The sequence below is a fragment of the Typha angustifolia genome, chromosome 7, assembly GCF_048772165.1.
Source record: "Typha angustifolia cultivar Huaian chromosome 7, ASM4877216v1, whole genome shotgun sequence".
In the NCBI taxonomy this organism is placed as follows: domain Eukaryota; kingdom Viridiplantae; phylum Streptophyta; class Magnoliopsida; order Poales; family Typhaceae; genus Typha; species Typha angustifolia.
The window spans coordinates 18,532,183-18,547,310 of NC_133245.1; the positions used below are offsets into that span (position 1 = coordinate 18,532,183).

At 39.0% G+C, this 15,128-nt stretch overlaps 2 protein-coding genes across 19 annotated transcripts; both read right to left on the minus strand.

Moving 5' to 3' along the window:
• Positions 1-321: 321 nt before the first annotated feature.
• On the minus strand, positions 322-8,159 carry LOC140761992 (syntaxin-22-like). 2 transcript variants are annotated; one of them, XM_073099574.1, is made up of 7 exons: positions 7,722-8,159; positions 5,609-5,702; positions 4,363-4,502; positions 2,608-2,682; positions 957-1,114; positions 773-873; positions 322-669 (listed from the first exon to the last, which is right to left on the minus strand). In XM_073099574.1, exons 1-7 carry the CDS (start codon positions 7,895-7,897, stop codon positions 604-606), a joined length of 810 nt encoding a protein of 269 aa, XP_072955675.1. In that variant the 5' UTR covers positions 7,898-8,159; the 3' UTR covers positions 322-603. The 2 variants fall into 2 exon arrangements, with proteins under 2 accessions (XP_072955675.1, XP_072955676.1); XM_073099575.1 differs by lacking the exon at positions 7,722-8,159 and adding an exon at positions 7,292-7,697.
• Positions 7,921-15,057, minus strand: LOC140761991 (pentatricopeptide repeat-containing protein At5g15010, mitochondrial-like). 17 transcript variants are annotated; one of them, XR_012104673.1, is made up of 5 exons: positions 13,425-15,057; positions 10,078-12,587; positions 9,589-9,625; positions 9,221-9,291; positions 7,921-8,807 (listed from the first exon to the last, which is right to left on the minus strand). XR_012104673.1 is itself a non-coding variant. In XM_073099572.1 (2 exons), the coding sequence occupies exon 1, from the start codon at positions 14,897-14,899 to the stop codon at positions 13,460-13,462; it is 1,440 nt and encodes a 479-aa protein (XP_072955673.1). In that variant the 5' UTR covers positions 14,900-15,057; the 3' UTR covers positions 9,004-9,291; positions 13,425-13,459. The 17 variants fall into 17 exon arrangements, 3 of the variants coding, with proteins under 3 accessions (XP_072955673.1, XP_072955671.1, XP_072955674.1); XR_012104676.1 differs by lacking the exon at positions 7,921-8,807 and having other exon boundaries at positions 9,004-9,291; positions 10,078-10,116; positions 12,496-12,587; XR_012104679.1 differs by lacking the exon at positions 7,921-8,807 and having other exon boundaries at positions 9,004-9,291; positions 10,078-10,116.
• Between the last annotated feature and the right edge of the window lie 71 nt (positions 15,058-15,128).

Sequence of the window (15,128 nt, forward strand, 5' to 3'; positions counted from 1 at the left end):
TGCAATGGACCCGATTAAACAACGCAGCAGCATTAACAGAGAGCCTGGTGACTCACGTCACGTATTACACTCAACTTCAAGCTTTGGCTGAACTAAACTTGGCTCACGTACGTCAACTAGTAGTTTTGGTTGAGCAGCCTTAGAGACATCCTATTCCTACTCTTGGCTAGCTATATCACCACTCAATTATCCCAACCAACAATGGACAACAATTTACCAACAATAAAAATAAGATCATAAATCAGCGCAGAAATAAAGACTGCCAGTAAGTCGCTAAAATATCTTCCAATACTGCATCAGCCGCCGATCCAAGTTTCATCCTTCCAATCAAAGAATCTTGATTTTATTCTCTAAGTGCCAATTACAGAGACCGACAGTTAGTTCCTCACTCAAGAAATAGGCGAGCCATATCGCGGAGACCAAGTACAATAGGAAATGAACCAAAAAGCACCAACTAAAGTAACTTGTACACAGGCCCAAAACTCTATACCATATATACTGGTGACTGCTGATGAGGTTCCACACGAACACAGCCCAAACAATGTACAGCAACGCAAATAGTTTCTCGGACACCACTTAGCTGGACAATCAGCTAGTCAACTCTCAAGCTGCGAGGACTATGATCACAATAAGCAGAACAACACCAAAAATCACCAAAAGCAAGCATGTCTGCACACAACGCCCCCCACCCCACCAAAAAAAAAAAAAAGAATCAACAGAGAAACAATATAAATCATATCAAAGAACAATACAGAAACTGCACCAGCCATACCAGTGATGAATTCGATTTCTGAGTCTTGGATGCTTTGGTAAGTTGAGTTTTTGCCTCTCCAGTAGCTGCAAGGGAGTTCTCTATATTGGAATCGATGTCATCTGAAGATGAGAGAAGTTGGCCACATTAGTCTACAAGCTACAAGTAACTTTGCTCCAAATGCAAGGGGACAAAACTTACTTACCAATAACAGCTCCTTGGTCATGAACCAGTACAGCGAGGTCTTTAAAGATTTCATTTACTTCACCGATCTGCTGCTGAATCTCCTGAATGCCTTGTTCTCTCTCCTCAATGATAGCCTCATTGAAGACAATCTCATTATCTAATAGCAGCACCTCTTGTCTGCAACACCACATGAAACAGAACAAAAGGCTAATTCACAAGTACATTCGTACATTGTTGAGCTCCAGAGGGCCTCAATCAGAAGAAGGTAAAAGGGGATGTTTGGAGTGGGGGAAATCAAAGAGCAATCAGTTCTATGGAGGATAAAACCTACTACGCTATGAGAGGCCTATCAGTTTCACAAATGAGATACAGAAATATACTTTGATATGTTTTTACCAAATGAGAGATTTATCAGACATCTGGAAACCAAACTTCAAAAAACAAATTGGTGTTAATGTTGTCAATAGTCCAAGATCTATGGACAAATAAGATCAATAGAAATAGAAATAATCAAAGCAGATTAGCAAGAAGAAAGTAGACTGCTGTTCCAAATTTCAAAAAGAAATAGAGGATAGAGTATAGTCAGTGAGAAATACGTGCTACACTAACTGCTATCACACCAACAGGTGGGTTCTGAAGGAGGAGGATCAGAACAAGAATGTAAGGATGTGAACATTTCCAAATAGAACTTTGGTGAATTGAGAGGAAAAAAATATAGGATAGATGACGAATATGTAAAAGGACACAGTAGGAAGAGAGATGAAGAGAAAGGGTTGGTCCTGCAGCAGTGCACTTTATGCCGAGTAGGTTGCACTGAGGACTCACCAGACAGGCAGGTGGAGAACCATTCCACCATTATCACTGGATTTTGCTGTCCAATGCAGAAGAAAGATCACTGCCAAAGATGTCAAGTCCTTCGACAATGATAAATCAAAACTGAAAGATAATTTTATTCCATAAACTCAGAAAAAAGATAATTTTATTCCATAAACTCAGAGAAAAACAGCCCGTATGGTTGGAAGAAAACAAAGCACAGTTAACTGGATTTCATTTAAACCAGAGTATAGGACAGCGAGTTCCTTTCTCTGATACTTATGTTTCTGCAAACTTTAACCCACACAAGCCATCAAAATAGGAATATAGGAATATAATCAGTTAAATTTCAAAATATTTTTTTCCTAGAATAAATTAAACATAGAAGACTACACAACTACCTCAAGTTGTTGATAATTTAGCTTTGTTTGTTTTGAGTTTAGGGACTCTCTGAACTGGTTTAGGAACCCACTGATTTAGTAAACAAACATCTTTTTATCTTTTTCATAGCTAATCAAATTTACGCTCTAAAAAATTAAGACTTAAAAATAAGACTAACCAATTAAATTCGGAGCTTAGCCTCAAACTAAATAAGATCTTACATAATACATGGTTTTCAAGAAAAAGTAAAGGAGTAGGTGTGGAGAAAGTATACCAAGTTGCCCATTAGATGAATTCATACAGCCAGAATTAAGATATACACAACACATCTATGGCAATAATATATGCTATGGTGGTTCAAGATTCAAATTTTACAAACGAATATTCTAAAATGCCAAATCCTATTGTCATACTTACACAAGCTGAAAAAGTTAGCACTTAATTACATAGAATATGAGATGATTTGAGAGACTGACCTCTTTGATTCCACAAGCATTGCACGCTGTTCAGGTGTTTTATCAGAACTAACATTTACTTCACTTGCTGTGTAGCTGCATCAAAATGACCAGGACCAATAGTTGGGATAATATTAGGCAGTCGGATAACAATATAAGTGATGCAATATACAAAAGCATTGATATAGAATCAATGGTACCCTTAAAAGGAGAACAGCATTAGCTTCAATCAAAATAAAGGAACAAAGAATATTTACCAAAAGATGGGAAAGGAAAGGAAAAAGGGAAGCCAGAGAAGTAATGAAATCCAAAATTAAATGGGTCAATTATCCTGCACTTGCCTTCTTATTTTATTTTATTTAATTTTATTTTCAAAAGAAGTATCAATCTGTCAATAATTATAAAAACAACTCTGTAGGGAATTATTTACAGACTAGAAAGGGACTTTTACTTATCTAGTCAAATAATTTCCAAACAAACAGAATATACCATAATTGATGCCTTTCAAGACAGATTCTATTTAAGTTAAATCTAAGCAAGATTTATTGTGCACAAAAATTGAAAACATAAGGTTCAACTTGTATATCGTGGAAACATAGGTCGTTAATCATAATATCACTGAAAAGCTGAAAATTTGATGTTCCTCTAAACATCAAAATTTTCTCATATCATATGATAAACTTTAACTTTCATGTACGTCTAAAAGAAAGTGCCCAAGTAAGGTCACACTGCCACACCTAATATTTCTAGTGGTGAATCTGAAAAATAAGCAAGAGAACTGCCTCTTCACATTTCATGATGGAAAGCTGGCAAAAATTTGCATAATTAAGAAGCAAATCTGGCTCCATAAATATTTCATTCAAGCCCAAAAATAAACCCAAGCTTCAGACTGCACAGAAACCAAATGTTTTAGTTTCATTTTGTGAATTCAGGTGAAACTTCAAAGGATGGTTCTAAATACAACTTATACATCCAAAAGAAGAAAAGTTCATTCTTATTAACCTAAATCTACATCAAAGAAGAAAGAAGGCATGATATGATATCTAAGATATGATGTGCTGATTAATCAGTAGACAGAATGTGTTGGCTGTTCAGAAAATGACATCTAAGAGAATTCTGAGCAAGGATTTGAGTTTTGGCCGATCCAGGCGGTTTCGGCCTGGCCTGCTGCAGGTGGCTGCAGCAGGCAGCAGACAGCTGCTGCTGTCAGCAGCAGTAGAGAGAGAGGGAGAGAGAGAGTGAGGGAGAGAGAGGAAGGGAGAGAAAAGGAGAGAGAGAGGGAAAAAGCAAGAGAGAGAGTAAGAGAGAGAGGAAAGATTAAAAAAAATGGGGCATGAGAGAGAGAAAATGGAAGAGAGAGTGTGGGAGAGGGAAAGATTAAAAAAAATGTGAGAAAGAAAGAGAGAAAAAGATTAAAAAAAGAATGTGGGAGAGAATGAATAGAAAAGAAGAGAAGGAGAAAAAGATATTTTTACTTTTTAGGCTTTATATGTGAGTAATTATTATTTCTTATTTTCTTATAATTTTTTCTAAATTTTTAGAAATTTCTCTAACATTTTTAATAATATTTAAAATTTTATTTAATTAAAATAATCCGATCCGATACAGGCAGCCGATACGGCCGATACGGCCGATACAGCCGATACGTATCGTTTTTTCGGACGGCCGATCCCGATCCCGATACCGATTTTTGGAACCTTGATTCTGAGCATACTTGAATTTTTGCATTAGATCAAAATCTTGAAGATCTTGTGCAACATATAAACTTGCAATTACCTTGAAGGAAGAACTGCTTGGGGAACAAAGGGAGCATAAGCTGCTTCCCTTTGAACTGCAAGATTTTGAGCTTTTTGGAACTCTTGCATAATTGCTGTGAAATCTTTTGCAAGCTTTGCATCAGTAATCTTTTTGCTTGCCTGCAGCAAAAATCAATGTCTGAGCAGAAAAAACCCAAATATGGAGCACCAAAAAAGTATAAAAGAAGAGATATGCAAGTTGTTTGCATGCTAGTCAAAATTTATAGGGCGAACTCAACCATAATGAGTGCCAAAGCCATTCATCCTTCAATTTATGCCATATCCGTTGATGTTAACAACTTAATATAAACCTTGCACAAAATTGGACTACGAAAATCAGTTTACGATGTGTATTCGAGTGTCTAATTCTCAAATTTAAAAAAGATTCTTGACTAACAGTTTAGGGCCTCTAGGCATTATTTTTAACATCTATATAGTTGGTGCAGAAGTGCGGTGCAAATAATTGCATAATATTCTAGTTAGTGTCAAAAGAAAGGAGATTGAAAAAATATTAATCAAAACAAGCCCCAACCATAGAGATGTGTATTCGAGTGCCAAATTCTCAAATTTATAAGAGATTCTTGACTAACAGTCTAGGGCCTCTAGGCATTATTTTTAACATCTATATAGTTTGTGCAGAAGTGTAGTACAAATAATGGCATAATATTCTATTTAGAGTCAAAAGAAAGGAGATTGCAAAACATTAATCAAAACAAGCCCAAACCACAGAGATATTGAGAATGAGGTCATATTCACACTCTGAAGTCCATCTTAGAAAGGGACATGCACCCCTTTCAGAATCTTTACCTAATAGGAAAGAACTTCATTTACCTATATGGACATCCTGGAGGATGGCAACAAATTTTAAACAAAGGACTAGGCATATTTCTACATATTTTTGTCTGCCTAATGTGTTAAGCCGGACAACAAATTGGACAAATATTAGCACATACAACTTTGAGTGAACAATTTTAGACATGTTCATATCCAGGTCTACTCCCAGACAAGTGAATTCAAGCAAGATGATATGACATAAACTGGACAACCTATTATTAACAGCATGGATTATCATTTCGTAGTGCTAACCCACTTGCATCAGAACTTCCCCAGAAAGTTATGTTTTTGACAGATCATTTAAACAAGTAGACATTCATTTGAGCAATCAGATAGATTGAAGAAGATCTGATTGAAGATGAGAAAAGGGGGAGCACATGTGTGATACTCACGCTTATACCAGTGTTCTTATCAGCTTCACTAGCTAGCTTGAGTTTGTCAGTTGTATCCTTAATTAGCTGGAGGATAAGTAGCCTTGTCTTGTGTCTGTCAGCAAAGTAACCTTATTATGACCAATTTCATGGCATTTTTGAACTAGATCAAATAGCAGTAAGTGATAACAAATAATTCATACAAGAACGACTCATCACATGGTCCAGAAACAGAGGAGCTTCTAGAGCAAATAAGATAGTAAGACAAATAATAGGAGATTCAAGTAAAAATAGGAAAAATGAAGGAAGTAATTTGAAGACCTATTGGAATTTATAATATGACAATGTGACAACAGACGCGTTGAATTTTTAAATACAGCAACAACAAATAATCAACCATAAAAAGATGAATAATCAAGATGATATGTACAAAAGTGTGAATATAGTATTAATTCTCCATGTGCTTAGGAAGCAAGTCAAATAGTATACCTGCATAGATGCTCTTGACTGCACGATGTACCTAAATGTGGGTTTGAATGCATAAGAATAGGCTAGGCCACATGTAAAATTTTATAGGAACCAGATATATATGTGTAAGTGTAGATTGCATTATGGATATGTGGTGTCCTAAAAGAGCGGAAACAGAAGTTGGTTAAGCTACTGCATAGTGCATATGCGCATTGCACATGCATATATGTTATGTGTGGCTGTGTGCAATCCTGCATTAAAGAAATAAAATAGCAATTACAAGTATAACGGTGAGTATTACATAAATGTTACAATATTTGCTTGTATAAGGCTTATGTATACATCCTTGAAAAGTAAAGCTAAGAAATATTTTTCATATAAGCAATGACATGCATTAGTAGATATGTAATTTTAAAGTTTCATAACCAAAGTATACACAAATTCTGTTCTTCATAGGTTTATATAGATAAATGTTGTACTGTCCAGTGGTTGTACTATGATATTATGATATTCTCAATTTAGTGACATTTAGACATATTAAAAAATGTATAAATGCCAAATAAAATCTTAAAAATCAAACCATAAGGTAGGATAATATCGTCTATAACAATGATAGACTATTAGAATTGTCTTATATTTAAGTATAGAATGCCATATAACATGTCGTAAGAAAAGTATAACAAATTATGGCCAACAAGCTACTTCAGAAATGGCAATAAAGCTACTCTAAATTACCAAATAACACTGAATGTCATATCCAATATTAAAGAAAAAAACCTACTGAGTTTAGGTCCAATAATATGGACATACACATACACGTATACATATACCATATGTAATGTAGGCATATATATTTAGCAATTAAACAGTATATCCTCATATATTACCATTTTGACACACCCAGATCCATATGAAGCTATAAACCACATGTACATCTGCTTGACCCTATGCAGCCTCCATTTGCAGCATTTTCATGTACAGGGGCCACAAATTTGGTACGTACAATGGCTTGAAGACCACATATGCTATGCGGACACATAGGTTGCTTGTATAACAAACAAATATTCAGTAATTTTATGTTACACTTTTTCTCAAGGCTTGACTTCACTTCAGGTGATCTTACTAGTAAGGTTATGGTGTAATATGCTTTGATCCTACAAAGGTATGATATCACGCAAAGGCAATTAAAGAGCACATCAAGTAAGCATGACATGTTCTTCAATTTCCTACAAGTACCTAGAAGTGATCAAGCAGGACCATGTCATGCACGATATCTTGAAGTCCAATTTTGAAGCTTCCACTTCTATTGCCATCAATTGAAATGACACTGTAATATATTAGAGAAGAAACCTACACCCCTATCAATGAGAAGTCAATTGACTACAAGACTATGGTATTGATCCATCCAACAAACACAAGCCGTAAACAAGATGGAACAATAAGAAGCACCCAGAAGAAAAAAAAATTGAGATATAAATCGCTGGATTTCAATAGACCAATCAATCTTGCGAGATAGATAAATCCTTTCAAGAATCAAGATCCAGCAGGAACAACCGACCTCAAGAAAACAATAGAATGACACAATTTGGGAACGCAAATCATAGCCAGAAAAGGAAAAGTATAAGAGAAAAACGGATGGGATGCAGGAGAAAAAAGAGATGCTGACAGCTTTGCGCGGAGCTCAGGAGTGTCTTTTGGGGTGCCTAAGCTGTTGACAAGGCGCTGGAATGTTCCGACGGAGGTCGTGATCTGGAAGACTCCCGATGCCACGGCCTGCGACCCATTCACCAAATTCCTACGACCGGGGACAGGACGCCCCGATTCCAGATCTTGGAAGCTCATCTTTTTCTTATGCTTCGTAAGAATTCCTCTCTCTCTCTCTCTCTCTCTCTCTCTCTCTCTCTGTCTCTCTGTCTCTCTCTCTCTGTCTTCAAGAGGAACAAGAAAGGAGACGATGATGACGATTGGAAGAAACCCTAGACCTGAACCTAACGTCCTCGCGATCTCGGTAGTTTAGCTGGAGAGAAGGAATAGATATGGTTTGGGTTTTCGGGTTTTGGAGTGTTCGCTATCAGGAAAAAAAAAGAAGGTTGGGAGTGGGGGAGGAGGGGGAATCGAAAAGAAGCAATTCGTAGGGGGGGAAGAGGACTGGAGTAGAGGAGACCGAGTTCTTTAACGTGGCGGGTCAGCCACGCGCATTCGTCGGACGGCTAAGGATGAAACCCCAATAATTTAATTCAATGGTCCGTCTCAGCTAACGTGCGCGCGAACACGTCGCCATCCCGCATTTATTTCTTTTCTTAAATCTTGATGGATGGATCAATGTCTTATAAGTACATTTGATGTGCCAGCCATAACCCCTCTGCTTAATTCTACGTGGAGTTCCTTAAACAAACAAATTTGTTCAGTGCGTTACTGTTACCGTACGCATACTTATCTGTTCCATAGATCAATTTCTACTGAGTTTAAAACAGAAAAGAATAGCAATTATGCTTACTGGAAGAGCACTGGACGTGTATGTTAGTCCATCTGTCTATATAACACAAGTATATAAATGAAGCATCTACCATAATAAACCAGATTTTTTATCTAAATAAAATATAATTAGTCGTGATGTAACAAATAATATGTCCCATGATCCCAGAAACAAGACAAAATGCTAAGAAACCAAACAGGCCTACTTTGCAGAGCGTACAGTTTGGCATTCTCAATGATGTGGGCTGTAACAACATTTCCGGGCCAATGGGACTATCTGCAAATGGTTGGAGACAACTTTTGTATGAGAATCCTAGGAAGGTTCAATCCCCGTAAAATGGTTTCTGTAAACGTTAACATCATAGAATTTCTACTTTCTCGCAATCGAAAAACAAAAGGAAAAAAAAAGGAAAAAAAGAATTGCAGGGCAAGAAAACGAATAAAAATAATATAGAGTTGAACGCCAACAAAGATAAATAACTGAAATTTTATTTTTGGGGACCAAACAGGCCGCAGCCACTGTTAAATGACTGAAACTTTCCACTCAACAATTTAAAGCCCCCAAAATACTCGGCTTTCACTAGTAAAACATATTAAACAGGGCACAGGAACACTACAGCCTTGCATAAGCTACACCATCAACGGTACTTGATCAAACTAGTCCTGAATATTACAAGGAAAATTAATTACCAATTCTCACTTTGGTACAGATGCCACTCGGCGCCATTCCATAAGGAGAGTTCATCAATCTCCTTAGTTATCTGTCAAAATGGAAGCAAAGGCAAGAAACAAGCAGGTATTGATTTACTCGATGGGTAAGGAATATTTAAAAAAACTCCCTTAGGCATTGACAAATTTCAGATATTATCATATTAATGATAAGATATATGCTGTAGCATCTCATGTTATTTAGAATGGTGAAAAAATGTAAAATCTAGACGCACAAAATTTTGCCAAACAATGAGAAACTTAAGGCACACTGGGAGACATATCCTTTCCTTGCAAAAGATTTAATAAACAAGGTATGGAGATGCATTTTGAAATTTGACAAATTTCACCTTTCCATGTTTCACCCCTTGTACGCATCAATACAACCTGTTACATTAACGAATTAGTCCTTTCTTCAACTAGGATCAGATACAGTAGACACCAAACTTAAAAGGGAGTCCATGGGTTTGACTCGCATAAATGGGCCACTAGTTCTACCTGAAAAGGTATTCAATAAATCACCAAACATGACACCCACTAAGCCTCATGCTGAAACAGTTGGTAGAAGCAAAATATCTTAAGGTTCTTCACCCAAATCACTTGAACATCGTTTGAATGCCCCTTAAGGAATGTATCTTTCAATCAATTGAATGGATAAAGGGGTAGATGGAGGAGCTGCTGATATTTAAGTAACATAAAACTCGACCCAATTCCCCAATGAAGAATAATTAAACTTTGATGACAGTAAGGAGAAGAGGCCAGAAATTAAGCAGGATAACCAACAAAAGAAGACATTAAGAGAGTACATTCCCACAATATAAATAGTACACTGTTCCCACCTTATTAACTCCATCAAGCATTGCCACTGTCTTTAGATCCTGAAACACATCACAAGATGGCGCGAGTGTTATTAAGAAACTGAATGACTTACCAAGATCTGGAAAGAAAGAAGAATTCATGGAAAATGAAAATGATTAGGCCAATGAAATTGTTGAGTATTAGGACATTACAGAACTAGATGGTAGAACTTAAAAGGAAGATATTAAAAGAATTTAGGAGCCAAACAGTGAAAAATCAAAATACAACAGACTCAGGTACTCCAAAGAATCTAATGATGTGATTGAATAGAGTAATATAATTCAAGGGATGGTCTCTCAGTTTCGGTTTCCATACCCCACACATAAAAGAAAAGGTATCAGCATTTTTCACAGTTTCAGATTTGGTTTCAGCAAATTCAACTTCAACAGTTTAAAATTTTTAATATAAAAATACTACAAATCAATATAAGAAGAAAATTTTAACATAACAAGAGAGATTAACTAAATTTAGGTTTAATGATGTCATGAAGATGACAAAGAAATAGAGACCCAAAGTTGATAGTGGAATTCAATAGGAAAAATAGTGAAAGAATTTATAAAAGTAATAAGAGAAGAATGATACATAGAAGAAGATGATGATAACCACATAACAGGCTGAGATGGCTAATTTAGCATTGGCAAGATTCCCAATCATTGGACAAAACTGGTTACAATCTATCAATCTCCTCAAAGACCACCTCTCTATGAAGTATCAGTATTCAAATCAGATTTCTTATGCCCTATTGTTTAAGAAATTTTCATGATCTGATGACTGCAAATAATAGTGCTAGTCAATTAAATCACTGATTAATAAATAAATAAATAAAAAGACTAACTATACTTAATAATTATCAAAACTAAGCGAATTAATCTTGAAAAATAAGATATCTGGGCCCTTAATTTTGGATTTGATTATATTTCTATGGCATATGAACTATGGGTCTACTGTAGTTGTAGCCAATTAGCAGGGGCAGACCATGCTCTAGATTTTCACATCATATAATAGTGCATTACTGTCTTCCTGAAACTTATTAGCACAGGACAAAAAGAATTGATAGGATATGATGCTACTCACTGTGCCGATATAATGACCTGTACTGATGTGTGCCAACCATTTTTTTTGCCCCTTTCCAGTCGGCACATATCATTCTAAAGGTTCAATCCACAGGCCAACAACACAACAATCCTTCCGAAAATACAACCCTCAATCATTGTGATCCAATAACAGCATGAGCTAACACTAGATGGATATTTATAGATAACCTCAGAGGATTCTCGGTGGCAGGACCTCAAGCACTAGCATGTGTGAACATACTCTTGATTTCCATCTCGTGTAATAACACATAAGTATCATATTTGGATCTTACTCAATACTCACATAGGTGAGCAAGGATTGTTGAGGCATGCCACCCACTACTTAACTTGCCAATAAGAGATAAACACCTAGACAGTATCGACTATTTTGGAGTGAAAATGGGTAGAATTTTTTCCAACCCTATTTGGTTTCCGGTCTGGGTTCTTCTAATAATACGGGTACGGACTTTCATATCGTCTTAAAATCCTAATTCATATTCGTACTAGGATCCAGATAAAATCTATGAGGATATGGATATAGGTTGAAAAATTACATCCGAATCAATATCCATATAATTTGAAATATTATGAAAATAATGCTATAATTTTTTTGTACTTTTGCATGAATCACTAATCAAAATTTGCATATATATATATATATATATATACACTTACTGATCATACTATAGATTTCAATAATATAATAAGCTTTTTATGGATACACGAAACAAGTATAGATATATTCAATATACAACCTATATTCTGTGTCTGTATTGCGGATATGGTAAGTGAGCTGACTGGTAATTCAGTTGAGCTTTTATATATCCAGAAAAAAGAGAGATGATCTTACCACCATTCAATTTATATTTCATCATTTTCACCCATACTACAAGCTCAATATCACTCTATGGCAATACCCACTGGCATGTTGTCATCATGATGTTCGTCTATCTAACCTAGATTATCTGGCACAATGGGTGCATCGATGGCTAGCCGACATGCCTATGCTAATTACACAACAATTAGTACGGGTGAGCACACAACCCTTACTAATCAAGATCCATGCCAACACAAGTTAGTACTCAACACATGTAGTTGGCTGATATTCATAACCGATATTGAAAGGTGTTCAAGGCGGTTGACTTGGCGGGGCGGCGGACTGACCACCCCACTAATGGGGAAGGTGGCCATCACTTGGAGGGCGAACCGCCAAGGCGGTCTTGGTGGGCCAATCGGCCCTAAAACCATCGATCTCCCTCTCTTGATTGTCCCCGAAGCGGTGGCAAGAGAGAAGCTTATGAGAGTGAGAGTAGAGAAGCCACATACTTGCCGCTGTCGTTCACTTGAGAAGTGGAGAGGCTCCTTCTTCTCTTACTTCTTCCTTTGTGTGCCTCCATAGAAGCTCATTCTTTGGCCATCTAGCACCAATGAAAAGGGATTTTTTTTTAAAAAACTCTCCCTTGTTGGTACAAATGTCAAACATCTAGTCTGGATGACATGAGCAATGCTAGGAGGAACATAAATACTTGACTTAAATAGAGTAGCCATAAGGACTAAGGACAAGTACCTGCAAAACTCAAAAACCTTAATAAAAGATGACAATTGATACCATTAAGGAGAAGGAACTTGATACTCGTTGAAGTAGGAAGATCATTACTATCAACAATCTACATTAAGAAAAAGTCATACTACAAGAAAGTCTAGTTGCAATGGAGCAACTGTTCATAAGGAAATAGAATAATAGGAATATTAAGGGCACATATGCAGAAAGGACCACATAGATGTCAATATTGATCAATGTCTAGATGGGTTCAAATCAAGAGTTGCAGCCGCTATAACAAAATGAGAAAGGTGCAACTCTCTGCCTAGAAAAGCAAGGAAGAATCAAAAGGACATCAAAATCAGCAAAAAGAAGAATAACAAATGATGTATCCGCAACAAGATATTCCAAGGAAGTGAACTATGGAGATAATGAAATTCAGTCATCATGGCAACAACCGCTAGATTGACGGAAAGAACATAAAGAAAATGATGAAGGAACTCAGGAAGACATGCCATGTCAGTCAGGAGTGGAACAAAATGAGCTGCATCACGACCATTGTTCTTGTTAAGTGAACAAGGCAGCTATCAAGAAGGGACCAAACAAGCATATATACGCCAAAGCATCGTGCATGCGGTTTGTCCTCCACCGCCTCGTCCATGGCACTCCAAAGACAAAAGTATCATTGAAGCAATCAGCTAGAGAAAGAGCATACCCGATCGACTTCCGAATCTTCAAGTGTTGACGTTCCTAATGATGCTTTGCCCTCCTTGCGATGCGATCGTATGACTCGTGCTTACCGGCCTTGTAGAAGGCACTCTTCAACTTATCCATGGCGGATGAATGCAGCTTGATTCCCCTATCGAGCATATCCTCTGCGTAATTCCTCACCTCGCTCAACCTACCAAAATTACGAAGCCCAATGAGCAGCTCGTTGGCGCTCTCGTCTGCAGGTGTTATATACTCCTCTATGATGCACCTCCACACCTCGAGTGCAGACGGTGGGTCGTACTCGTCGAAGAACATCCTGATTGCCGCAGCACAGTTGGAGGGCGATGGCACCTGCTCATTCTTCCTCATCTCCGCAAGGAATCTCTCAGCTTCAGGGGCCCTCTTGTTCCTGACAAGGCACTCAAAGATGGTGTTGTAGGTGAAAGAGTTGGGGAAGGCACCGTGGAACGGCATCGCATCTAGGAGCCGGTAGGCTGAATTGACGTCACAGTTGTCGCAGAGGAGGGCGATCATGGAGTTGTACATGACGGGGTTGGGGACGAGGCCGGAGTCGGTCACCATGATGTCCCAGAGGGCGAGGGCGTGGGCGTGATCCTTCTGCTTGACAAGGATGTCGAGGGCAGCGCCAAAGAACTTGAGGCCAGGGAGGCAGCTCTTTCCCTTCATGACCTTGAGGAACTTGAGGGCCTCGTCAGCCTGGGCGCCGCGGACAAGGGTGGTGAGGAAGGAGTCGTAGGCAGACATGTTACGGGCGTCCCAGCCGATGCGGACGATCATCTCGCCGAATGTGCTCTTTGAGCGGGCGAAATTGCCTTCCTTCTCCCATCCCTCCAGTAGGATGGCGAAGGTGTCGGCGTCGGGAGGTATCTTGGCCTTGACGCGGTCGAAGAAGTCGGCGGCGTCGGCAGTGTGGCCGTCCTCGCGGCAGATGGCGCTGAGAAGGGCGTTGACGGCGACGACGTCTTGGGGAACTCCGTATCGGTCCATGACGTCGAAGGTCATGATGGCCTCCTTGAGGCGGCCGGTGGAGCAGTATGAGGAGAAGGCCGAAACGAAGGTGGCAACGGAGAGGGCGATGGGCTCCTGACGCATGGATCGGATAGCGTCCCACATGGGCTCGAAGAGGGCGTTCTTACCGAGGATGTCGACCATCAGGTTCCAGGCGTAGGAGCTGTGTTTGATCGAAAGGCCCGACCAGCGGAAGAAGCGGACGGCGGCGGCCGGGGAGGCGTAGGAGAGGCGGAGAACCGACTCCACCACCTCCGGCGTGGGGGGTATACCGCACCCGGAGAGGACCGCCTCCACCTCCGAAGGCTGGACGCGGGATAGGATCTGACGGAAGGCGACCACTCGAGAGTCCGAGGACGACGCCGGCGGCGGAGCCGTCCCATCCATTGCCGCCGCGGCGGTCGGGAGAGGGTTCCTACTAAGAAGGGTTTCGGCTTTCAGCACGGCCATCGCAATCCAGTGTTCCGCCCCAGCGGAGGGGAATAAAACAACTGGCTCGGTTTGGACTGCAGGCCCAGTAGTCGGTCGAAAACGAGCCCGATCTGTAAAGCAAGTCCACACGAACTCATTTGTCACGGCTCATATTTAATCACCGGGAAATGGAATTAAATCCTGCAGCGGCCCTTCCAGGTTTCTGAATTCTGATCTAAAGTGAAGTTCGTAACTGCAATTTACCTCA

Excerpts from the sequence above, each read along its gene's own strand:
- LOC140761992 (XM_073099574.1), bottom strand. The coding sequence starts at position 7,897 with ATGAGCTTCCAAGATCTGGAATCGGGGCGTCCTGTCCCCGGTCGTAGG. Across the intron at positions 5,703-7,721 it reads CCTGAGCTCCGCGCAAAGCT|ACACAAGACAAGGCTACTTA; the intron begins GTCAGCATCTCT and ends CTTTGCTGACAG. Across the intron at positions 1,115-2,607 it reads ATGCTTGTGGAATCAAAGAG|ACAAGAGGTGCTGCTATTAG; the intron begins GTCAGTCTCTCA and ends GTGGTGTTGCAG.
- LOC140761991 (XM_073099572.1), bottom strand. The coding sequence starts at position 14,899 with ATGGCCGTGCTGAAAGCCGAAACCCTTCTTAGTAGGAACCCTCTCCCG.